This window comes from Mauremys mutica, chromosome 3 (assembly GCF_020497125.1).
Source record: "Mauremys mutica isolate MM-2020 ecotype Southern chromosome 3, ASM2049712v1, whole genome shotgun sequence".
Taxonomy (NCBI): Eukaryota; Metazoa; Chordata; order Testudines; family Geoemydidae; genus Mauremys; species Mauremys mutica.
In genome coordinates, this window is record NC_059074.1 from 176,804,456 (window position 1) to 176,831,750 (window position 27,295).

The 27,295-nt window shown below is 41.0% G+C and overlaps 1 protein-coding gene across 1 annotated transcript in view; it reads left to right on the top strand.

The window, feature by feature from the left end:
- TTC7A (tetratricopeptide repeat domain 7A) overlaps positions 1-27,295 on the top strand; it is a 267,779-nt gene that overhangs the window by 118,790 nt on the left and 121,694 nt on the right. Inside the window, exons 13-15 of the mRNA XM_045011489.1 lie at positions 2,016-2,073; positions 7,844-7,916; positions 14,599-14,759. Coding sequence (XP_044867424.1) covers positions 2,016-2,073; positions 7,844-7,916; positions 14,599-14,759 — 292 coding nt within the window. The remainder of the gene's footprint in view (positions 1-2,015; positions 2,074-7,843; positions 7,917-14,598; positions 14,760-27,295) is intronic.

Sequence of the window (27,295 nt, forward strand, 5' to 3'; positions counted from 1 at the left end):
TGAACTCCCCCAATATATTTTAGGTGTTATACTACTTTTTAAATGAGGTATAAATAGTGTGCTGAACAACCAGAAATCAGAATTTTAGGGTTATTCCACCTGATAAATTCTCTAGAGTTTTTCATTTTATTTTCATTGTTTGAACAAATAGCAAAATTCCTCCCTGTCACACTTTTCTCTGCCTTCTTGGATTAGCATTTCTGGCAACTTGGCCACAATATTTGGTGGTTTTTCTAAGAGATGCATAATCAATAGCATTAAGTAAGAAGACTTCTTTTTCCTGGGTAGATGCTTATAGCCATTATGAGATCATTTTTCATGTTTCACCAGCCATTTTGCATTAATATCCATGTTGAGTTTTAAAAAAAAATTTCTCTGATTTTTTTTTTCTGTCTTTACGTACAACATCAGGTAGTGGACCTGAAGTTTCAGTCTGTCTGGAGAGGTCTATCTATCCAGGGTGAAGTGTTCCAGTCATTTCTTTAAACTGTTCATTTTGTGTTTTATTTTTACTAACCACTAGCCTATGTGGTTAGTAAAAATAAAAAAAAGAAGGGGGCTTCAATTTTCTTATCACATCTCTGCCTTTCAAGATGTTTTATGGCATAATCACTGGTTGATCTTTCTGTAATTTTTTGGGTGTTGAAGACTAACAGATACCACTCCAGATTGAAATGGATGTTAAAAAGAACTTAAATTATCATTGCAGCTTTATTTTGCTAACCACATTGGCATAGAAAATGTCTGACTTTGCAGTATTACCAAACTTACCGGTGTTCCGCTTTTCATTCAATGGCACGTTTGATCTTAGAGAATCTGAATTTTTGGGGCATGAATCCTCTGTTTTTCTACTTAACTCTTTAGAGTGCTTGTATTTTACTTTACTTTCAAAGAATAATGTGTTTTCCTTGCGTTATGTCACTTGTTCCTGCCACTTCTATCAACTTGAGGCATGTTAAGTCAGATAAACTCATACATTGATGTTTGGTCTTCACTAAACACTAATCACCTCTTTGTAGTATTGATCAGCAGCATGTAGAATAACAAATAACCTCCTTGGGAATTGTGAAGACTGAAAAGCAATATGAGCTAGCTTGCTTAATACAGAACAATGCTATCAGATGCCCAGCCCACTTGGCAGATGTTTTTAGGTTCTAGAAAAACAAGCTTCCATAACAATTTGCATACCCCTCTATTCAGTATCCAATAACAATGAATTACATCCATAAGTCGTATCTTTCTATCCATTCCCACAGCCTTCTAGTCTAGGGTGCTACGTTAATCCTTAAGTTTATCATTTCCTAATTGGCATAATAAGAATCTTGAACACTTCCATTCTACCTATTTTAGAATTACTTTACAGATAGAAATTAGAGCCCAATGAGTCAGATCCTTATCTGTGCTGAGTTCACACTTGGCACTGCTGAAGAGAGAGCACAGGAGGCAACTGGGGACCAAAACCATGCTTAGCATAACTTGGAGCAGTCTGGCCAGAAAGCCTGCTGCGCTGGCTGAGAATCTGGCAGAGCACTATGAGTTCTACCCCTGACATTCCCCCTCTTCAGCTTGGCACACTCCCTGTGTGAAGTGGATAGAATGTGGTGGAGAGCTGGGTATACCTTAGTGAGGGCATTACCTAGTTATCTGCCCCATTAGGGTAGCTTTCCAGGGGCTTTGGGTGCTGTTAGCACAAATCACCTAGGGCCAAGAGTCTCACTCTGATGTTTCTAGTTTTAAAAAGCCTTTAAATTATGTGTATTATGTAAATGAAAACATTTCAGAGTCACAGAGAAGCCTTTTTTTTTTTAAACGGGGAGGGGGAATTCCTTGAAAAACCCAACAGATCTTTTAAAAAATGTTTTTGTTTTCATTTTTCTCCAAAAACAAAACTGGGTTTTTCACACCCATACATATAAGTGCTAATATCCTTCTGCTATTGTATGCTAACATTTTAAAATGTATTGCAAGTGCTTTCTGTCTAACTGTTAAATAACCATATGTGTCTTGTCCTGCAGCTACCCTGAAATGCTCTCAAGACAAATTGCACAAGAAAGCCCTTCAAACTTTGGAGAGGTGAGAAAGAGCCTGACTAGCTGCTGTTTGCTTTTGCTCTTTGGATGAATCCAAAATAATTCTTTAGTTCTTTTAAAAATATATATGCTCTTCAAAAAGCTTCAACATCTCAGTTTTTAATATAGTACATAAGAATGCGCATATTGGGTCAGACCAATGGTCCATCTAGCCCAATATCCAGTCTTCCAACAGTGTTCAGGACAGTTATCAAGTGATCCATCCCCTGTTTTCTAGTCCCAGATTCCAGCAGTTAGGGGTTTAGGGACACTCAGAGCATGAGGTTGCGTCCCCAACCATCTTGACTATTAGCCATTGATGGAGCTATCCATCAGTTTGAAGCACTTAGAGAAGAGGAAGGTGATCAGGAACAGTCAACATGGATTCACCAAGGGCAAGTCATGCCTGATCAACCTGATTGCCTTCTATGGTGAGATAACTGGCTCTGTGGATATGGGGAAAGCGGTGGATGTGATATATTTTGACTTTAGCAAAGCTTTTGATACAGTCTCCCACAGTATTCTTGCCAGCAAGTTAAAGTAGTATGGATTGGATGAATGGACTGTAAGGTGGAGAGAAAGCTGGCTAGATTGTCGGGCTCAATGGGTAGTGATCAATGGCTCGATGTCTAGTTGGCAGTTGGTATCAAGCAGAGTGCCCCAGGGGTCAGTCCTGGGGCTGGTTTTGTTCACCATCTTTATTAATGATTTGGATTATGGGATGAATTGCACCCTCAGCAGGTTTGCAGATGACACTAAGATGGGGGAAGAGATAGATATGCTGGAGGGTAGGGATAGGGTCCAGAGTGACCTAGACAAATTAGAGGATTGGGCCAAAAGAAATCTGATGAGGTTTGACAAGGACAAATGGAGAGTCCTGCACTTAGGAAGGAAGAATCCCATGCACTGCTACAGGCTTGGGACCGACTGGCTAAGTAGCAGTTCTGCAGAAAAAGACCTGGGGATTACAGTGGACAAGAAGCTGGATATGAGTCAGCGGTGTGCCATTGTTGCCAAGAAGGCCAATGGCATATTGGGCTGCATTAGTAGGAGCATTGCCAACAGATCGAGGGAAGTGATTATTCCCCTCTGTTCGGCACTAGTGAGGCCATACCTGGATTATTGTGTCCAGTTTTGGTCCCTCCACTACAGAAGGGATGTGGACAGATTGGAGAGAATCCAGCGGAGGGCAATGAAAATGATTAGGGTGCTGGGGCACATACTTGTGAGGAGAGGCTGAGAGAACTGGGGTTATTTAGTCTGCAAAAGAGAAGAGTGAGGAATGATTTGATAGCAGCCTTCAACTACCTGAAGGGGGGCTCCAAAGAAGATGGAGCTCAGCTGTTCTCAGTGGTGGCAGATGACAGAACAGAAAGCAATGGTCTCAAGTTGCAGTGGGAGAGGTCTAGGTTGGATATTGTGAAATAGTGTTTCCTTAGGAAGGTGGTGAAGCACTGGAATGGGTTACCTCAGGAGGTGGTAGAATCTCCATCTTTAGAGGTTTTTAAGGTCAGGCTTGACAAAGCCCTGGCTGGGATGATTTAGTTGGTGTTGGTCCTGCTCTGAGCAGGGGGTTGGACTAGATGACCTCCTGAGGTCCCTTCCAACCCTGATATTCTATGATTCCATGAACTTATCTAGTTCTTTTCTTTTTACCTACTTTATACTTTTTGCCTTCACAACATCCCCTGGCAAACGAATTCCACAGGTTGACTGTACGTTGAGTGAAGAAGTACTTCCTTATGTTTGTTTTAAAGCTGCTCCCTATTAATTTAATTGGGTTCCCGTGGTTCCTGTGTTATGTGAAGAGGTAAATAACACTTCCCAATTCATTTTTTCCACATTATTCATTTTACAGACTTCTATCATGTCTGTGCTTAGTCATCTCTTTTCTAAGCAGAACAGTCCTAGTCTTTTTAATCTCTCCTCACATGGAAGCTATTCCATTCCCCTAATCGTTTTTGTTGCTCTTCTCTGTAAATTCTCCAATTTTAATATATCTTTTTTGAGATGGGCAACCAGAACTGCACACAGTATTTCAGGTGTGAGGGTACCATTGATTTATAAAGTGGCATTATGATATTTTCTGTCTTACTATTAATCCCTTTCCTAATGGTTCCTTTCTGTTAACTTTTTTGACTGCCACTGCACATTGAGTGGATGTTTTCAGAGAACTATCCACAATGACTCCAAGATCTCTTTCTTGAGTGGTAACAGCTAACTTAGACCCTAACAATTTATGCATAGAGTGGGATTATGTTTTACATTGTGCATTATTTTGCACTTATTAACACTGAATTTCATCTTCCATTTTGTCACCCATTTGTGAGATCCATTTGTAACTCTTTGCAGTCAGATTTGGAGTTAACTATCTTGACTAATTTTGTATCATCTGCAAATTTTGCCACATCCTTGTACACCCACATTTCCAAATCATGATGAATATGTTGAACAGCACTGATCCCAGTACAGTTCCTTGGGAAATCCCACTATTTACCTCTCTCCATTGTGAAAGTTGACCATTTATTTCTAATCTTTGTTTCCCATCTTTTAACCAGTTACTGATCCATGAGAGGACCTTCCCTCTTATCCCATGACATCTTACTTTGCTTAAGAGCCTTTGATGAGAGACCTCATCAAAATCTTTCTGAGTGTCCAGGTACACTATATCAGCTGGATCACCCTTGTCCACATGCTTGCTAACACCCTGAAAGAATGTTAGTAGATCGGTTAGGCATGATTTCCTTTACAAAAGCTGTGTTGATTCTTCCCCACCATATTGTGTTAATCTGTGTTCGCTAATTCTGTTCTTTGCTATAGTTTCAACCAATTTGCCTGATACTGAAGTTAGGCTTATGGACCTGTAATTGCCTGCGCAGAGCTGGGACAGCACACTAAATGAACACACACACAGCCAACATCTGACCACACCAGGATCACTCTGGAGCCTTTTTTACATTAGCTATTCTGGTACAGAGGCTGATTTAAGTGATAGGTTACATACCACAATTAGTATTTCTGCAATTTCATACTTGAGGTCTTTCTGGTGACGTATTCATATTTAATTTATCAATCTGTTCCAAAAACTCCTGGGACAGTTCCTCAGATTTGTCAACTAAAAAAAATGGCTCAGGTGTGGGAATCTCCCTCACATTCTTGGCAGTGAAGACAGATGCAAAGAATTCGCTTAGCTTTTCCACAACGGCCTTGTCTTCCTTGAATGCTCTTTTAACATCTGGATTGTCTAATGGCCTCACCGATTGTTTGGCAGACTTCCTGCTTCTGATGTACTTAAAAAAAATTTTGGTCTCAGCAATAGTCTTTCCAAATCACTCCTACAATAGCAAGAATGCAGCAGATCATTTGGCTACTTTTAAAAGCTAACTTTTGTGAAGTGTCACTTTTTTTCTTAAATTACAAAACAAGACAAAAATTTAGTTTTAAATCTATTATGAAAAGTTAACTGTAAGAATGACCTTATGAGGTTCCAAGTTTAATGTATCTCAAGTTAATAAGGAAAAAGTTTTTTTCCTAACTGCTAATCTCACAAACTCTGTCTATCTTAGCCATTTTAAAGTACGTGTCATCAGGGCTTCTAAACTCAACATAGGGTCTTTAAGTAAGACTGAATTCTTTTCTTCTTGCACATCATCATCTATAACAGAGATTCTGCAGGTCAAAAATCTGTCCTTGGTTACACCTGGACAATTGCTTTCTATTCAGGGAGTTTGTGCCGATTGACTCTGTAATTGTATCTTAGTTAACAGTTCTGTTGATGTTACGCAAGAAAGAATAGAATCCATCTCACTCGCTGTCATCTATGCTGGCTCTGCAGCAGTAATAGTATATAGTAGTAAAAACTTATTTTTGTCACTAAAGTCAGCAGGTGTGACTCTGGATACTCACCACATGGTAATCTGAAGAGCAAGAAGTTGCCACTTTTACTAAGTCTCTTTTCTTTTAAGTAACACGTACCTAGACTTACGTCGTAACTCCATGACAGTGCTATTTCCATGTAATTGCTATGCAGCCTTGCTTTTTAACTGTATTTATTTTTATTCTTTGACCTTTCCCACTGATTGCGACTTGTTTTCGTGGTATCTTAACTCTAGCTAGGATACAGATAAGTCTTTAGACAAACATCAGATACTCATAGTTCAGCCAAGCCGGGGCATTACAAGAGTCAGCCAGCTAATACCCTGTGTCTCAGAGTATTTATGTTATCAGTTCCAAAGTACATGTCGACCCTCAGCCCATGATTTAGAATCCCGAAGCCATCCTTAAACACGGGTCTCTCAGCTGGAAGCCTAATTCCATCAGTTTGATTTTTTTTAATGCCCTTTAAGGGGATGCTGAACAACAAAATAGCAGCTCTTCTTTCTTTCCCAAGCCATTGTCTGTCAATGTTCACATACACCCCTGTGAACTTCCCCCTTTTTTATTGTTAAAGGGACTATTGAATATTTTATAACTACGTAAAAAACAAGCAGCCCATCCTACCCCAGTAGTCAGGATCAGGGTTGGATTTGGTCTTTGGTAAAAAGATCAGTATGTTGGTTATACACACTGCAACACGATATATCCAATATCAAATCCTAATCAGATGACTGATATCTTTGGTATGGCACACGCTGGTCACAGGTTCCGAGAGAAGTTCTAAACAAGCAGAGATAAAAGGCTCTCTTTGTCCAATCTAAACTAATTGATTCTAGAGCCGTTAATTAAAATCATTAATGCAATTGCTTTTTTCTCATAAGCTATGACTATAGCTTTGTGGTAACTGGCATTGAAATAGTATGTGGTTTTTGTTTCCAGCAGTAACTCTTAAATCTTTTTATTAGTGAATGAATAGTTTGGCTGTACTTAGCTGCCATGCTTGTCAGTCTTTCATTTCTCCCTCATACACTCTTCAACTGCACTTGTTTATGGTAGGGCAGCACAGGTGCAGAGTTCTCTGTTGGTTGGAGTACAGCCCAGAGAGCTAGAAAACATCTGTTTGGTATGATCAGCCTTTCCTGTTGTGTAAAGGTATTACTGCAAAAGAGCACTAGGAGATGAACTAGCTGTGTCGGCCGCAGTGGAGTCGGTAACAATTTTAAGAGTGTTATCTGAGTGACCCTTCAAACATCCTGAAAGGAAACCCAAATGATGGGATTCTGATTTTGGGGCTTCTTGGGCTCCTGAAATACAAATAGCGGTAAAAACACCAGCAGTGAATGCTTTTTATTTTCCGTATTAACCTCTCTCTGTTTGTAGAACTCTCATTAAAACATCCAGGAAGAGAGAAAGGGAGCTGCTGTTGTGTTTTACTGTCAGTGGTAGAAGGCAGTTAGAGTGTTACTTCAGTTGGCCTAACTCGCTTAAAACAGTGTCACAAAGGATGCAGGTCATGAATTAGAAGCTGCCGATTTGCACAGCCCTCTTCTCCATCATAGTCAGATAGCTAAAGGCCCTGCCATAACTCATCTATTGCACACTGTCAAAATGGTATTCTGCAAGTGTGTGAAGCTTAGCATCTGGCTGTATAAAATCCTGATGCGTGGCGTTTTTATTGCTGTTCCTGCTGTCTGGTTTCATGAGCTTGGCACAGCTGGCAGAGCACTCACATACTTCTCTCTCCCGTTACTATGTGCTCTGCACTGGTGGGAGTAGAATTCTTCTTGGAATATGGTTTTATATATAAGTAATTTGTGGCTTCCTTCTGGCAGAGAAGATTATGAAAAGTACAGTATGACACTCACTTCCCTTTTCTTATTGTTCATTTGTTTTTACAGAGCACATCAGTTGGCCCCTGAAGACCACCAAATCATCCTCTACGTCTCGTTGCAGCTGGCTCTTGTCAGACAGGTATATGCAATACTGGCAATTTCAGTACAGTCAGCTATTGAGTCACTAGAAGCTGGCGGAGTGACTCAACAGAAAGAAACCAAACCCAATCAGAGTCATCACTGTTTTTTCCTTATTGAACAAGGTTGATACCAGGAAATCAAAATAAGTTCACATAAATGTAAGCAGAAACTCCCCAGCTTGGGGCTCATTGCAATCCTGTTGCCAAGCACGATTGTTCAAAGTCATTCATCCAGGGTTGTATCCCAAGGAGTGCCCTATAGGTCCTGCTCTAAGCAGGGAAGGGAAGAGTGAAGGTGAGCTAGAGGTGTTTAATTCTTGTTCCTCAGGAACCAGAAAGTACCCTGCCCCCTGTCATAGTCCCCTCCTACCCAAACGCTGTCTTGTTCCTGGTAAGGTACTATATCACACCAATTCTCAGATTATCCTTATTAAGGACTTGCTTATTCCATCATTCAGCATCTTTAGTTAAGATTTCTGTGGGCTCTGGAAACCTCCAGGCAATAGGATTTTTTGGCAGTCAAATGTGACTGCAGGTTTTAGCTCAAGAAAACCATGCTGTGTTAAAGAAAAAGTTTGTCTTTTTTCTTTTCAAAGCCAATACCTTTTATTTAAAGAAGTCCATGTTTATTAAGAACCCTCTTAGATAGATTTGAAAATTTGATCAGCTTATTTTCCTTCCTTAGCAGGCTTTCTGCTCACTGCAGATTACTTTCCCTAGTCTATACCACAGAGTCAAACAGTCAGATACTTCTTACTTTCCCAAGATAATTAGGTGAGCTGTTTGTTCATTAGGTTAAACTAATTGGTCCAAGTGTGCATACTCTTAATGTCACTTTTGTAACACTTTCATAATAAGAGCAGTGTGCTGCAAGGTTGAATACAATAGAAAGGATCGTTAAAACAGCTGATTTGACCTTGTCATCAACTACTGTATGCCTGACAGTGCAGATTACTCAGGCCTTTCATTCAAACAATATCCAGCTATTCTTCTTTTGGTGATAGTTTTTGGATATTCATTTAGGCCGTCTGATCTGCTTCTTCCTTGAATAAAAATGCTAAAAGATTATTGTAATAGATATTTTCAAACACTACTCTTAAAAATAAGTGAGATTTTCTTTGTAATAATTTCCTCCTCCTCCTCCTCCTCCCCCCTACCCCCCGCCCTGTTATTAACTCATCGGGTTTTAAGTTGTTTCCCTTTCTCTTTTCCAGGTATTAGTCTTAATGTTGCTGTTCACCTCTCATTTCATCATCTCCCTCTCCTCTTGTTTTTTTCACTCTGTCTGTTATTCCCCCACCCACTTCCTTTATCTCTTTCCCATCTGTATGTTTCTCCTTGACATTCTACCACTTTTCTCCAATTAGTAGATGTATGAGCCCTATACCTCTGTTGTGTCGGTCTGGTCCTTGCTATGCTGCTTCTGTTCTTCTCCATCTAGAAGGGTATAAATCTTTAAAGCATGCTTGGAGCGAGTAGAGATACCTGAGACATCTTTATTTTTAGACTGCTGTAAAATATCCTGTTCTTCTTTTGCCAATTTAGTTAATGATAAACATTAGGTAATGCATTTTTAATATCCTTAATTATTTAAAGTATCTAACATATTCTTTTTCTGATTAACTGCAGTATAAATCATTTATTTATTTTGTAACCTCTGACTGATTGTATTAACTACTGAATGTCACAAAACTTTCATTGGGGTGTAACAAAGTGCTAAGAAATAATGAGTCCAATCCTGTGCAGTTGGCCATAAATGTCTATTGCTGAGAAAAATCAGAACTGTGGTTTTCATAGTCAGTTACTACTAATAATAATTCCTGGCTCTAATATAGCACTTTTCATCCATAGCTCTCTCAACGCCCTTTACAAGTGAGGTCAGTAGCATTATCCCCTTTTTATTGATTGGGAAACTGAGGCACAGAAAATAAATGACTTGCTCAACGCCACCCTGCAAGCCAGTGGCATAGTCAGGCATAGAACCAGGTCTTCTAAATCCTAACCCAGTTCTCTGTCCACTAGGCCACACTGCACTGAATAAGATACCTTAAATGCAGTTGAAAAATACAGGTCTCAAACTCCCATAGATTGATGAAAATGTTCTGTTTGGTTTTTGTTTTAATGGCGCAAGACCACCAATTTAGCCAGTAAGGTGCTAAGGAAGTTGGAAAAACTCCCTAGCCTGAGAGGCCTCCCTGGAATATTTTCAGCAGTGTATGTTTCTGCTATGTACTTAAAATCACTGTCTGGGAAGGGAGAAGGGAAACAGAAAAAAACTCAACCTTTCCTCCCTCACAAGAGCAAGAAATCAAAGTAAGGTGGGATGATTAGAAGTGTTCCTCAGGGTGGGGATGGAACAGGACTGAGGACCTTCAGCCACCAGAGAGAATGGCGATGTTATATTAGACATCCACATTTGATTGTGGTGGTGTTTTTCTAGGGCCTGATTCCAAGACCACTGAATCAGCGAAAGACTCCTGTTGACTTCAGTAGGTTTTAGATCAGTCCCTGGGGCGTATTTTGGAACATTTTTCAACGAAATTCATCTCAATTTAAAAACACTCAGATCTATAAGGAGAGTTTTATTTTATCTCCCTCCCCGCCCAAACTTGAAGTACCTGGCCAAGGCCAGTATTTGCAGGTGTTGGTTACTCCCAGGCAGGTCTCTTTTGGCAGTCAACCAAGGAAATTGACAAATGAGACTTCTAGCTCTCAACCCCAGGGTGCTATTTGTGTTCCTCCTCCTGTTTCTGTGGTAACAGAGTTTTCATCAGCAAAAGCAAGGTAGAGTGAACATTTTAAAATGTCACTCTGAAAAGTCAGCATTAAAAGTCTTGCCATGTTTTTGCCAGTCTGTTTCCATGGAAATAGGACCCCACTGAGGAGTCAGAACTCCTGTTAATTTTCGGTCCCAGTTCCCATGTTTTGTGCCGAGTCCCAAGTAAATTTATGTCAGATCCGTAACAACCACAAACAGACCATTTTAAAACTTGCATTGATGTTGTTTTATTTCATTTGACCTTCCTTGCTGTGAAAACAGGAGTGGAAAGGCAGCCAGAGGATTAGAGCACTCACTGATCAACTTCATCTGCTGGCTGCCAATGAAGACCTTGAGTTTCAAGGGGTGATTTCCAGAAAGCATCTACAGACTTCAAGAGTGTCTGTACTTAAATAAGGGAAAAGTGAATACAAAATAGTAGGGAAAACATCTTTAAGCTATTTCTCCTACAGTCCTTTTTATTTTTTCCCCCTTTTAACATGATTTCAGGGAGAACAGATTGGATAAAATTCCTGTGGTGTCTGCTGTGGTAGAGAAGAGAGAGGACTCAGTTATCATATATAAACAAGTGGATCCTGGGTTTATAGAAATAAGCTTCTTACACAGAGGCGACACGTAACTGTGGGTAGTGGGGGGCACAATTGAAAGGTTGTGTGGAGGCACATGGCTATCCCACGCATTGCCTCCACCTCCACCCCCTGAAACTTGATATGTATGTAGACAACATACACTGGCAACTGCCTCCTGCTGTCTGTCCTGTGGCTGCCCAGCCCCTTGCAGCCATCCCTTCCTGCCTGAACTATCCTCAGTCAATTTAGCAAGTGTTCAAAACAAGGCCAACAAAAGGGGCAACGCAGTTGGGCTGCACAGTGCCCCATGCGCCATCAGGGCGGGTGGCGCCAGGGTGGGGTGGTGCTTGGGGCTGGATCATTCCAGTGAACAGGAATTTCAGTTAATAGTTCTCCAGGGTGGAATTTCACTATCAGTCACTTTTTGTTAGAAGGGGGAATGTGACACCCCCCAAATCACCCCCTTCTCCTTGATAGGCATCTTGGAGGCTGCTGCTGTTTCAGTGCTCAGCCTGCAGCCAGCCGCCCTGGTGCTTCCTTCCTCCCCATACTGTATGGACACATGGTGAGTGCCGCCTCCAGGGGGAGCTGCTGCCTCCTCACTGCTGGGCGTCCTAGCGAGAGGCGTCCTGAGAAATCTGGGGGCGGGGCATGTTACCCCATATACCCCCACACTCACGTCACCTGTGTTCTTATGAGACTCCTGGACGCAGACAGACCTTGTAGTTTGATTTTCTCTGCTAGTTCTCAGACTGACCAAAACACCCTGAGTTTCATCACACAGTTTCTGTGTGTCCTGGCTTGGACTTCTGATAGCAATCGAATTACCATCCTGTGCAAATATACCAGCTTCCCGTGCAGTAAGAGCTAAATATAGGCCCAAGTCATAACAATTTGGATCCTCGCTTTGCTAAAGCTCTGGGTGTTTAGTATTTTGGTTCAAGGCTATTTCTAATGGGAAATTTTGCTAGCCAATGACATTTCTTCTTTCTATAATCCCCATCCTATAGCATGAAATAATGGGCACTGCAAATGCAAAAGATTTGCCAAATATTAGTGTTTCATTAATGACCTAAAACTCACAGTTGATACAGAAGTTGGCAGGACTGGGGTTGGTAAATCATGTAATCTAAGGGGCCTGAAGTCATTGCATCTGAAATATTATACTTGAACCACTATAAATATAAAGATATATTCTGCCATTGCAAATTACTTTTAAAGTCTTCATACTTCATGCATATGAGCAGGAGGAGAAAGGTAGCCTCCCATCCTGTTTGTTAAGCAGATGTGTATCAAAATAAACCCTAAAATAGGAGGCAATGTTGTAAATGTTCTCCTCTGTGGCAATTTTTGCAAGTGCTCGAAGGCACCAGCTCTGTTTTATAGCAATATCTTTGTGGCTTAGTCATTGCAACATGGACAATATTGTACATATGTGTCCTGCAAAATGTTTTTGATGTATTTATTAACAGAATAATGAATCAGATAATGGTAGCATCTTCCTATCGTAGGCCCTGCTAGGACTTGCGGTGCAGCTGAGATGGGATTGCTGTTAAGGCAGCACTGGCAGGGAATTTGAGCTGGCAACCTACCTACGGTACAGCCATGGAGTTTCAGAACCCCATCTGGGTTTCAAACTTCCAGGCTTCCCATAGCTACTCAAATGAATAAGCTGTGGCATCTGTCAATAGATAATTAGTCTCTGCCTTTCCAAAGAAGTTTGCATTGACTGCTGCCAAGTATCTTGGTATTATTGTTTTGGAAATTTACCTCATAGTTTTGCTCTGTCTGGTCTATTGCAAGTTGACTGGTATAATGCTTCCAGTAAAGGAATAGAGTCTGTTGACATTAAGTGCTATTTTTCTCATCTGTTTGTCCACTGTTCCTAATTATGCAGTAGGAGGAGGATTCTGTGTGGGTACTAACATTGTTACTGTGCTAAGAAACCCTTTCTGACTCTACTTAAATAATAAAGTGGTAGGCATGGTTAATATGAAAAAAATCAGATCTTTCCTTATGACTTTGATAAACACCAGGAAGATCTTCTAATTTTGTTACTACATTTTTTGTGTGGGGAGGTGTAGGTGTTACTTTGGAAGATATTGGATTAAACAAATGAAAGTTAGTTTCTTTAGCCATTCAGATAAATGGAACCTCATTTTCTCTAGAGAATTTTTAATCAATCCAATGAGAAGTTGGAATAAAGGTAAATCTAGAATAAGGAGAAAGCCAACAAATCAGATAGCTCTTTTCCTGGGTCTTAGCATTTTTTGGAATTGAAGGGAAGAGTCATCCATCAGAGATGTAAATGCTGAAAGAAAGGGCTTATCCTACAGATGAGTGAAAAATATGTTTAAACTGCATTCATTTTTGAAGGAATGACCATGGCTGATGTTATGCCACCTTAGTGCAGCAAATGCTGGTTAGAGAGTTTCTGATTTCCTTATTTAAGACCATTAGTGAACGCTAATTCTGGGTGATTTAATCCCAAATCCTCACGCCTTGGAAGATGTTCTATATGGTGACAAAATTCCTCCATAAAACTTGCTACCAATAACCAAGGAACAAGATTTCTATTCAGAACTTCCTTCGTAAACAGACAGCATAAAGATAGGATGTCAGACCACATTGACTGGATGTTGCATTTGCATTCATTATAGAAGTTAAGGTTTCCACCAGGTGGGAACTTGATTCTAATGATGTTCCTCTGTTGTATGTGTCAGGATTGCATTTTACCTTGCAACTAACAGAGACATTTCTCCTTCGTGACATTGTTCTGAATCTTAAGCATATTTTACCCTTGTACTTTCATCATTTACATCTCACTTTCCTGGGCCAAATCATGAGTGGCCTTGTGCAGTGATCATAAGACACAAAGTACATCAGAAAAAATATATATGTTCATACCATGCAAAGAGACCCTGGCAGTTCCCCACGATTGAACATGGAGATGGGGATTGGTCACATTAGGGGTATGGCTATTGGGTTAGTGCACAGCATGGAACCACAAAAGCCAAAGCAATAAGGGGAGTATTGGGTCATGTCTACTATTTCCACCTCTCCTGAAAGCTTGCACTAGCAGCTGCATGCCACCTACTTCATACTGGGGCAAAAAACTCCTTTTCTCATCCCCAGCCATTTTGTCAGGCTTTTCTAGGCAGACAGTCCATTAATTTGGGCTGGCCGCTAAATTTCCTTCAAAAGTCAGTTTTCCCTCCACATTCCCAAGTAGGATGCCAAGATATCTAATGGTCATGAGTGTGTAACAAATTTCATACCTTTGGGAAAGGGATCAGATATGTGACTGGTAGTAAAATATTTCTTGTTTTTCAGATTTCTGATGCTATAGAACACCTTCAGGAAGCACTGAAACTGTGCAAAGATGATATGAATTCACTTCATCTACTGGCTCTCCTTTTTTCAGCCCAAAAGCACTATCAGCATGCACTCGATGTCATCAACATGGCTCTCGCTGAGTACCCAGAGAGCTTTAGGTAAGTGATGTTGCTTGCATGTATTGTCTAAAATGGTTAGGTATCTCCAGCCATGAGATCACATCGGCCTACCAGATCCCTCATTCTTACACAAGGGCCTGATTCTCTGCATTACTCTAGTTTTACACCAGTTGAACTCCATTGCAATTACACTGGTATAAAACTAGAGTATCAGTGAAACATTAGGCTCAATGTATTATTCTGTGTATTGTCTCAAGAGTTTTTCTGATAGATTAATTATGTAATGGGTAAATCAGGGTTTATTTGATGTATTTGTCTTTGTATAATTTTTCTTACACGTGACTATCTGTACTTTTTCATATGCTTTTTTAATATAAATGTAGAATGAGCATGAGACAAATATAAAATTACCCCCTCCCAAATAGTTTGATATTTTGAAGAACTTCCTGGTTAAAGGGAAACTAATTATAGGCTGTGGATAATTCTTCAGACTTTCACCATTTCTTTGATACTTTTGTATGACCTGATTTGTGGGAATAGTCTAGTTTGGGAGGAAAGATGGTCATGTATTGTAACGTACAGCTGGAGGGAATAGCTTGGCGTCTAAGACCCAAGTTTGAAATAACAGAGACTACTTGGAGTCATAGGTTCAAATTGCACCACTGTTGATTCAGCCTTTCATCCTTCTGAGGGAGACAAGTTGAGTTCCTTGCGGTTTATTATGTCATGGCGTTTCAGATGAGATCTTAAAAACAGAGGTGTTGTCATTAAAGATACCATGCTATTTTTTGGTAGAAATAGGGGCTGGTTCAATATCTCACTCTATTCAGAGCTCGCCTGTATTTCTCTGGGTTTTTTTAATATAGCTTGGGTGTTTTATCAATTACTGCCTTTTGCAATTGACTTTAGTATCCTTGCCTCATTCTTGAATCTACTCAACACATGTCCGGAGTTGTAGCCTTCTGTGCACACTGTGTGGTAGAGAAAGTGAACATTATAATTTTTGCTACTAAAGTTAATTCCTTCTACCAACACCTGTTCAATACATTCACATATATATGGTTGAGCAAGGAAATACTGTAGTAGCTATTGTGATATATCATATCTTTTAAGATAGTTGTCATAATAAAGTCTTCATACCTCTACAGTCAGAAGTCAATTGTTCCTAGGGAACTATGAACACTAGAAGGTAGCTAAGATTAAGACTGCAGCAAAGACTACGCTATCCATTTTTGTTAGGAACAGAGGATTTGCCATATCAGATCAGACAACTGCTTCATCTAATCCTGTATCCTACCTCTGCCAGTGTCCAATGACTTACACTTCACGGGAAGGCAAAGAAATCAAACAAAACATGAGCACCTGGCCAGCTGTATAATGCTAAATATGAAGGGGAAATTCCTTTGTGACCTCTGAGGCAAACAAATTACTCTGACGCATGAGAACAGTATGTTCTCCTACCCTTCTGAGACTCCCTGGCTCAGCGTAGAGGGGCAAGCCCCCATAAGAGTGCCACATGAGTTTGGATGGTGGTGGCGGTGGGACAGGCAGTATCTATTAATGGAGAGTGGATAGTGAAAGCTGCAGGGCCTCAGATCCATCCCCACTCCTGAACACACTACAAACACACTGTCACATGACTTCTTAAAAGCAGCCCCCCTTCACTCCCTGCATCTGTTGAGCCCTAATGTAGCTGGCTGTGAGAATAGATCTCATGTACAAGGGTACAAGCTTAATTCCTGGCTTCTCTTCTCTGCTGCTCTGGCTCCCCCAGCCTTGTTGGCACCACTGGATGCCCCCACCCCAAGCAACATGTAGCCATCTGGTAAAGTGAGGGAATGGAGAGAGGTAACAGAACCACCAGAAGGGGATAGAAGAAGAGCCAGCAAAGAGAACAAAGTATAAGAAGAAAAAGGAAAAAAATATACAAAAGAGAAAGAGACAAGCCGGGTGGGAGGGAAGAGGTGAGAAAAGGAGATGCCAGAAAGAAAAAGAACAGAGAAAGGAGAGACCATGGCAACTGTGTTGGACATGGTGCAAGGGAACGGGGGTGTCCATCTGCCACTGCATCCCGAGGTGAATGGGGAGGGGCTTCACGATAAAGAAGTTGCTAATAACTGGTCTAGGTGAAATCTAGCCCATGGAAATGGAAGGAATTGAGGCTCTTATGGCAAATCGAAAGATCACATCATATTTACAGCTCTGACATCCGCAGCAGCACAGGAGCTGAACCATTGATCTTTCGTGTTTACAATCCTCTGATGAAGTAGCTGGAACTGTGAAAGGCTGACAGATGAATAGAGTATCCCCGTTGTATCTGCTAGAAGAATAATGTATCCCATCGAAGACTTGGATTATGCACCAAAGCAATCATATAGAAAGAAAACCTTCCATTTGGACTGTTCCTAACTTTTCTAGAGGTTAAAGATACAGATTATATCCAGGCAGGCTTTATTGCTTTGTAAATATTATCCAAAGAGTGAGACCAAATTGTAGTGTAGATCTCTAGTTGCAATTGACTTGAAAGAAAACTAGTGATTTTTTTATACTACTGTTTGGGATGGCTACAGAGTAATACGCAAAGTTAAACAAAAAGATTACAGGTTGGCATTAAAAACACCTGAAAATTATTCCAAATTTTCATTGATATGAATTGGGCAGCTCTGTAATGCCTTGGAGCTGCCTTTTTAATGATGGTTGAATCCAGTAGGAAACAGTCTGGTGGCATGTATTAAGAAAGTAAGATCAAACCCTCATTAAGAGAGACAGGATATCCCTAGAGCTCTGGATATGACAAAGTGTAAGTATTACCTCAGTATACACACTAAACAAAAAGAATGAATAATACATTAAAAAATAAAGGACTTACCTAACAAGAACTATGGAAATTTCCTGCTGTTTCCTGTGTCTCTGGCTGCGCTCTGATTTTCCTACCTTGACTTATGTAATTGGGCTGTGTGTAGCTGCTTCCTGCTCTTCAATTTTATACTGATTTTTTTCATATACATAGAACATTTTAAAAAAATAATCACTAGTAAAGTATTTATCATTATCCTGGGCATACATGGCTAGATATGGAATGGAAAAGCCCCACTAACCCTTTTAGGAAGTCCTGGACCTGTAAAAAGGTCATGATTAGGACTTAAGTGGTGAGAGAATACTACATATGTTTTGGCAGGAGAGGAGGGGCCTGTGTTTATGAGGCCTACAAATTCTGGGCCCTGTGCAGTTTTCCCTGCTCACAAACAGGGAAGAATTAGTAGGGGAAGCAAAAGTGGATAGGAACCTGAGAGGCAGTGACCATAAGATGGTCGAGTTCAGGATCCTGACATAAGGAAGAAAGAGCAGCAGAATACGGACCCTGGACTTCAGAAAAGCAGACTTTGACTCCCTCAGGGAACTGATGGCAGGATCCCCTGGGAGAATAACATGAGGGGGAAAGGAGTCCAGGAGAGCTGGCTGTATTTTAAAGAATCCTTATTGAGGCTGCAGGAACAAACCATCCCGATGTGTAGAAAGAATAGTAAATATGGCAGGCGACCAGCTTGGCTTAACAGTGAAATCCTTGCTGATCTTAAACACAAAAAAGAAGCTTACAAGAAGTGGAAGAAATCAGGAAGGCCAAATCACACTTGGAGTTGCAGCTAGCAAGGGATGTTAAGAGTAACAAAAAGGGTTTCTTCAGGTTTCTTTCTTTAGCAATAAGAAGGTGGTCAAGGAAAGTGGGGCCCCTTACTGAATGGGGGAGGCAACCTAGTGACAGAGGATGTGGAAAAAACTAATGTACTCAATGCTTTTTTTGCCTGTGTCTTCACAAACAAGGTCAGCTCCCAGACTACTGCACTGGGCAGCACAGTAGGTGGAGAAAGAAGTGGTGCAGGACTATTTAGAAAAGCTGGACGAGCACAAGTCCATGGGGCTTGGTGCACTGCATCAGAGGGTGCTAAAGGAGTTGGCGGATCTGATTGCAGAGCCATTGGCCATTGTCTTTGAAAACTCATGGCGATCAGGGGGAGGTTCCGGATGCTGGAAAAAGGCTAATGTCGTGCCCATCTTTAAAAAAGGGAAGGAGGAGGATCTGGGGAACTACAGGCCAGTCAGCCTCACCTCAGTCCCTGGAAAAATCATGGAAGAGGTCCTCAAGGAATCAATTTTGAAGTACTTCGAGGAGAGGAAAGTGATCAGGAACAGTCAGCATGCATTCTCCAAGGGCAGGTCATGCCTGACTAAACTAATTGCCTTCTATGAAGAGATAAGTGGCTCTGTGGATGAGGGGAAAGCACTGGACGTGTTATTCCTCGCCTTTAGCAAAGCTTTTGATATGGTCTTCCACAGTAATAAGGTAATAATTGGAGATATACCAATCTCCCAGAGCTGGAAGGGACCTTGAAAGGTCATTGAGTCCAGCCCCCTGCCTTCACTAGCAGGACCAATTTTTGCCCCAGATCTCTAAGTGGCCCCCTCAAGGATTGAACTTACAACCCTGGGTTTAGCAGGCCAGTGCTCAAACCACTGAGCTATCCCTCCTCTCCCCTCCAATATTCTTGCCATTAAGTTAAAGAAGTATGGGCAGATGAATGGACTATAAAGTGGATAGAAAGCTGGCTAGATCATCGGGCTCAACGGGTAGTGATCAATGGCTCCATGTCTAGCTGGCAGCCATTATCAAGCGGAGTGCCCCAAGGGTCGGTTCTGGGGCTGGTTTTGTTCAATATCTTCATTAATGATCTGGAAGATGGCGTGGATTGCACTCTCAGCAAGTTTGCAGATGACACTAAACTGAGAGGAGTGGTAGATACACTGGAGGGTAGGGATAGGATACAGAGGGGCCTAGACAAACTGGAGGATTGGGACAAAAGAAATCTGATGACGTTCAACAAGGACAAGTGCAATGTCCTGCACTTAGGATGGAAGAATCCCATGAACTGCTACAGACTAGGGACCGAGTGGCTAGGCAGCAGTTCTGCAGAAAAGGACCTCGGGGTTACAGTGGATGAGAAGCTGGATATGAGTCAGGAATGTGCCCTTGTGGCCAAGAAGGCTAACGACATTTTGGGCTGTATAAATAGGAGCATTGCCAGCAGATTGAGGGACGTGATTATTCCCCTCTATTTGGCACTGGTGAGGCCTCATCTGGAGTACTGTGTCCAATTTTGGGCCCCACACTACAAGAAGGATGTGGAAAAATTGGAAAGAGTCCAGCAGAGGGCAACAAACATGATTAGGGGGCTGGAGCACATGACTTATGAGGAGAGGCTGAGGGAACTGGGATTATTTAGTTTTGCAGAAGAGAAGAATGAGGGGAGATTTGATAGCTGCTTTCAACTACCAGGGGGTTCTAAAGAGGATGGATCTAGGCTGTTCTCAGTGGTATCTGATGACAGAACAAGGAATAATGGTCTCAAGTTGAAGTGGGGGAGGTTTAGGTTGGATATTAGGAAAAACTTTTTCACTAGGAGGGTGGTGAAGCACTGGAATGGGTTACCTAGGGAGGTGGTGGAATCTCCTTCCTTAGAAGTTTTTAAGGTCAGGCTTGACAAAGCCCTGGCTGGGATGATTTAGTGGGGGATTGGCCCTGCTTTGAACAGGGGGTTGGACTAGGTGACCTCCTGAGGTCCCTTCCAACCCTGATATTCTATGATTCCTCCTGTGCAAAAAGGGCTCTTACCAGGTCTGAAAAACCAGTTGTGTTCACAACAGTTTTGAATTAAATGCATTGAGTATTGGGTGCCCCAATATTTGCTCAGCTTTGTCAAGTAATTGCTGGCAGAAGCAGGCTGGGAATTGTTGTTCATTCCATCTCTACATTCTCTTTCTAAAATTTCATATCAAAGCAACTATCAATTTTAATAGTTTTGGTTTAATTTTTTTTTTGGTTGGTCTTTGCAGAAATAGTTACTGTTGATTTAATGCAAATATCTAAGCAAGCCAGGAAGCATCTAATGTATATCTTGGAGACTAACAACAAGAAGGAAGTGTGTTTTGCATTGGAAATCATTTGTATTGCAGCAGCAGCCATGTGACTATTCTTCTGACATAAAGGATAATAATAAAGTGGTTTGGGGCTTACCACAGCTAGCTTTCAAAATATGAAACACTGTACTAGATTAGAGGTGGTTTGGTGACAGCAAATGCCCTTGGCTTCCCCACCACTACATTAATTTTGTTAAGAACCTCTCTTATAATCCTCTGGTGAGATTTATTTGCTTTGGTCTGGTCCAGACTATAATTGAGGGAACAACTACTTATTATTTAGGTAATTTCATTCCTCAGGTATTATTTCTTACTACAGAGGAGGTGGCATAAAAGGAGTGTTTGCAGATGCAAAGTCAGATATGCTTCATTGGTTTGATTTTTTTGATACACGTGCATTGAAAAGGAAAATTCATGACTGGTCTGGGCAATACTATTGTGGGTGTTGGTTGCCAACTGTGTTCATACTGCTGAGTACAGTAGGTAGAAGTATTCCTTTGGTTTTAGACCATCACAGTGACTGAGGCGTGATCTACACTTAACACCTATATTGGCATAGATAATTGGTCAGGGGAGTGAAAAAATCACACTTCCTAGCTGCATAGCTGTGCTGGCTTAACCCCCAGTGTCAATGCAGCTATTCCATCAGAAAAGTGCTTCTGTCAGCATAGCCAATATATTTGGGGAGGTAGTGTTCCTATACGGGCAGAAAAACTCCTGTTGATGCACGCTGTGTCTGTACTGGGGACTGTGCTGGCATAGCTATGCCAGTATAGGCTCTGTAGTGTAGACATAGGCTGAGGGATAATTATCCCTGAAATAAAATGAATCAGCTAGATTGTAAATTCATGGCTTAGGCTAAGTCTGCACACAGTTTTGGTGTGTTGGTAACAGTGTCGGTTGTGCTGTGATTATTTATTTATTTATTTATTTTATTAACCACAATTTGAGGACTTCAATAACTCAGACATAGGTTAGGGGTTTGTTACAGGAGTGGATGGGTGAGATTCTGTGGCCTGCATTATGCAGGAGGTCAGACTAGATGATCATAATGGTCCCTTCTGACCTTAAAGTCTATGAGTCTATGAGTCTATGAATTATATTGATACAACCCCAAGTGTGGATGCAGTAATACGTGTACAAAAATGCCTTATTCTGGTATATCTTATTCTGCTTCCTGTGTGACCAGTATAAAACACCTTTCTACTGGTAGGACTGTGTCCACTCTAGGGGTATTGTACCACTTTAACTATACAAGCATAGTTAAAATGGTACACGTTATGTGTGTAGACAAGGCCTTAGAACATCAGATCATTATATTTGTATGGCTACAATTTGTCATTCCCCAGGCACAATGAAGCACTGGGACAACTTGAGCCTGGCCCTGGTGATGAAACAATTTGCTACAGTTCTCACATTGTTGTACTGCTGGGTTGGCGGGTAATGATCGATCTATTGGGGATCGATTTATCGCGTCTAGTGTAGACGCGATAAAATCGATCCCCGATCGCTCTGCCATCGACTCCGGAACTCCACCGTGGTGAGAGGTGGAAGTGGAGTCGACGGGGGAGTGGCAGCGGTCAACTCCCTGCCATCCTCACGGCCAGGTAAATTGACCTAAGATATGCCGACTTCAGCTACGCTATTTGCATAGCTGAAGTTGCGTATCTTATTTCGACACCCCCCCGATCCCCCACCCAGTGTAGACCTAGCCTTTGATTCCTCCAGATTCAAGTCCTGAGGAGTCTCGGTGGGGCTGAAAGAGAACTTTAAAACCTCAGCACTTGAACATACTAGATACATTTATAAATAGACTCTGAAAACTGCTAAGGGAAGTTTCTACAAACTGGCTCATTATAGTGGCATGTTTTCAACATAGCAGTTGTAAGTGACCTGCAGATTGTTTTGATTTTTCAATGTATTAACTACACAGCTGGCAATAGAGTAACAAAAGTAAGTTTTCATATATGGAAAGATATAACTATACTATATGTATAGTGTGGGTACAAGGGCACAAAAATGTATCGTACTTGTGAAATACACTTGAGTGAGAGAAACCAATTTCTATGTGGATATAGTTTTGAATATTTTCTCCTCATCCTGGCCGTGCAAATTTAGTTGTTGGTGAAAATCAGAATATGTAAGACCTTCATGTTGGATCATCCTGTTTAGCCAGCCTGTGAGGGGCATATTAGGATTGATTATTATTTTAATAAAATTAACTTGAAAAAAATTGACATCGTCATTAACCATCAGTATATTCTGGAAATAGTATGAATGATTTATGTCATTTATACACTGGGAATAAACTATTTAAAAGAATACTGACAACTTAAAATATGCATTAAGGCAGTCTCCTTACGATGCTAATAATACAGGTAATAAAGCTGAAAGAATTATAAAAATACAATGTACTTTTCAGGGTTTTTGATTCATTTCCCCACTTTTGGCATTTCTTTGGCTTAGACAATTATTTAAATGAGGATGATGATTTAATTTTTTTGTTATGGTCAGGGAGCCCCAGTGGGGATCAGAGCTTCATTTTGGTAGGTGTTGTGCAAATGCATGTGAAGACACTCTGCCTTGTCCCAAAGATCTCATAAGTAATTATGACATACCCTCATCCTGCCTCCTGTTGTAACAGTAATAAATATTCACCACCTCAATTCTTAATTCCCTCTCCTGTTACATCAGAACTGGTCGCCGTGGAAGTGACAGTGAGGTCTCAGAAACTATGACTTCAGGTGACGGAGAAGCAAAAGGCATAGGTGAACTCTTAAAAACACAGATTCTATTTTTATGCAAGAGCTCCTAGCCATAAATAAAACAAATGAAGGAGGGGAAGGAGGAAATCAACCACCAAAGCAAAATTAGGTATTAGCAAACATTTGTAATGACATCAATACAATCTGATAGAACCTCACAGTGAAATTGCGTCATACTTTTTATGTGCAAAAATGCCTTGCCTGTACAGTTATCTAAAAATGCAAGGTATATTTAGCAGAGTTTTCTTACTGTTAATATAACCATGTTATTCAAGAAGTTTAATATTTTTACTTGCTAAAGTATTGATAAAATACAGCCTATAGGAGTACAACACTAGTTAACAATTTTACAGCAGTCCTAAGATTGAACCCTAATACAATGCAATTTTTTTTTTTACTATAAATACATATAGTGTAATAGTTTCTGTTTAGTGCTATAATAAATCAACGTTAAGTCGCCCTGTATAGTTAAAGCAGGACCGGCCTTAGGGAAAATGGTACCCTGGGCAAATTCATATTTTGGTGCCCTCTCCCCCATCACCACTGGCCTCCATGGCTCCCTGGGCTTTCCCCACCCCATCACCTCTGGGCCCCGCTGACTTCTCCAGTGTTTAATTTGTACTGAAAGAGATGTCAACGCTCCGCCCTGACACAAATTAAGCACTGGCGGGGCGACTTGATACTGGTTGGTGCTGGCTGGGCGCCCAGCTCTGAAGGCAATGCCACCGCCAGCAGCAGCGCGGAAGTGAGGGTGGCGCGGTATATGGTGTATTGCCACCCTTACTTCTGCACTGCTGCTGTGGCTTGTGGTGCCTGGTGCTCAGCATATGGCTCAAGGCAGGCTTTGTGCTGTCACCCAGGGACTGCATCTTGCCTGAGCCCACGGCCCTTCTGCAGCCCTCTGGCCACTCCTGGCTCACCAGGACACCATTTCAGATTTTGAAGAGTGGGAGGAAACTTTAACCGTGATTCCAGGAACTACTTAGGCACCTGAAAACTCTAGGGTTTTTTGTAGATTAAAAACTTAAGAATTAGCTGACAGAACCGCTGTATCTAATTGTTATTTGAAGAAAGAAAAAATATATATAAACTCCAACTAAAGCCACGTTTAAAGTTTATATGTAAATTTAGAACAATCAGGAGATAATACAGCAAGATATTCCCAATCCCAAACCTTGAGGTATCATTTCTGGAGCTTTAACACATATCAGAAACACACGTTTGATACTTTGTACACTGTCTTTAGTAGAGATAAATAAAAATAAATAAAATCTGCTTACTTCTCTAACAGACACACACTGTGTAATTGCTATTATCTACTCTATTTTAGTGAATTGTTTTTCACTGCACTAAAAACATACTTAATTTTAACATACGTGATTAAGGTTTTTTTTTCTCTTTTATTAAGAAAGGGAATTTATTTTTCTAATTATTTTGGAATTTATGTTTACCGATCACAATCATGTATGTAACTCACTAACATTTGACTCCATCGTTGCTATTGGTGTCTTAGCTGGAACTGCATTTATTTTCGTGCAAATTTTAAGTTATTTTATAGTTATAACTAAAAATGGAATTTGAAAATAAACAACCTTCATCTGCCCAGTGTCTAAAGTTATGTGTTTTTTAGCTAATGTTTTTTAAACTGGCACTGCTAAGGCACTGGCACAAACTAAAGTTACATTCTAGAAGGATACTATCATTTGATTGTACCACTTTAAATAATGAATGACAAAGCATAATATGATAATTAATTACTCCGGCCAGGACAAGTTAGGCATTTTAGAACTCACTACTCAAAGAATTAAATTTAAGCATGAGAGAGAAATAAAATTATGAAATGCACAGATGAGTCAAAAAACTAAAATAACACTTCGAACGAATAAAATTACAGAGAATGTATGTTCATTGCAAGAAGTATCAAGAAGTAACAACAGCAACAAAATACAAGTATTTGTTGGGAGGTGAATGTGAAAGATTGTGTGTGTGTGTGTGTGTGTGTGAGAGAGAGAGAGAGAGAGAGAAACAGTGTAGGTGTGTCAGAGACCGTGTGTGTATGTACTGGGGGAGTGTGTGACAGACAGCACGCTGTCCCTTTAAGCACAGCTGCACTCACCAGTCTGAAGGCTCATTCAGACCCCAGCAGCCGCCAGCAGCTCCTCCATCTTGCTTCTGAGCCCTGTCCCCACAAAGGTTAACAACTTTGTTTGGCTGAATTCCTGGAGGTTTAATTGCATGACATTATCTTTAATAAAAGATTAATCTTTAATTCCTGGAGACTCCCAGACAATCCTGGAAGGTTGGCAACCCTATTCCCCTCTCCCCTCCCGGTCTGCAGAGATGGGGTACAGGGGCAGGGGATGGGGGACATTCTGACATCAGTGCTCCCTCCACCCTCCCGCCCTTTGCACAGCAAACAGGAGGCTCCTGGGAGCTGCTGGCCAGGGGCGGCTCCAAGGCAGGGGGCAGGAGCAATATGGCTGCAGATGGCAGCAGAGCAGCGGGGGGAGGAGCAATCTTGCTTTGCCCGTACCTAAGACCAGCCCTGTCATTCATATTTTGTTCCAGTCTTCCATAGGACTAACGTGAGTGATGCAGACTTCCTGTCTAGCTGTCCTTCCCATTGGTTTTGAATCAAGCAATCACGGTTTAACTGAAATCAATAATGCTCAAATGACATGATACTTTAAGAGATGCTGCAAATTTCTCTTGGTCTATATAGCTGGATTATACTGCATGACCCCACTTCTTGGAAAACACCCCAATTTCTACCTTTTTGAATGTCTGAGTTACTGGCTTGAGTCTCTGTGTTTTGATTTCAAGTACATTTCATTTGTGCATTACACAGCATAAATTTAGTTCAGGGGCCCATTTGGGAGTAGGGTTTTTCAAAACATGTCTTGTTTTTTCCCACAGACTTGGGGGGAGGGGGGAATGGGAGAGCTCATGTTACTTCACATGTTACTTGGCATCCAGATTCACCCTCAAGTTCCTGTTGGGCTGGTGTGTATCATGTGTCAGTGGTACTCAGGAAGGGATGGATTGCAATTCCTATGCAGCCACTGAAGCAGGCTTCAAATATAATACATTTTATAAAAAGAAGTTAAAAATTGGTCATGAATGACACTTGCAGCGGAAACTTATTTCCTTGGTATAGTGTAAAAGAAACAGAACATCCACATCATTTTCCCAGATCTTAGCTAGAGTGTTTGTTATGTTTTGGATCTCAACTGTGGACTGAAATATTTTATTTTAAAAGTATATAAGTTCTCAGCTGCTTGCTCTGGAGTGGATGGATGGTGCAGTAGGGCACCAGAGGCCTTTGGGGAAGGACAGTACTTCTTGATGCCTGGTTAGACATAGTAGTAGTGACGTAGGCTCCCCAAATGACAAAGGATTTCCCTCTCCACTCCCTTTTTTTAATTTCAAAATCCAGGGACAGTCCTTGTCAAATTGGGACAATTATTAATCATAGTAATACTGCACCTAGAGGCAATTTATTTGAGTGGAGGTACAGAAATTCCCATAAGAATGGCCACACTGGGGCAGACCATCCCCCAAGGGAATGTCAGGAGCTTGGCTTCTAATATTTTGTATTCATATCTTGCAGAATCTCCTTTGGAATCCCACTGTGTGTGTGAGGTTTGTTTGGTCCCCCCTCCCCGCCCCCAGATGCATTGTGTTTAACCTTTAGTGACGTGAACTGTACTGATTGTTAATTAGCTGGTCAACAATGCAGCCTGTGAAGAGCTTCACAGTAGCAGTAATTGGCTATGTTATCATTCACCTCTTGGTCACTAAAATGTCTTCACATCTCTTTGGATAGTCAAACCTGAG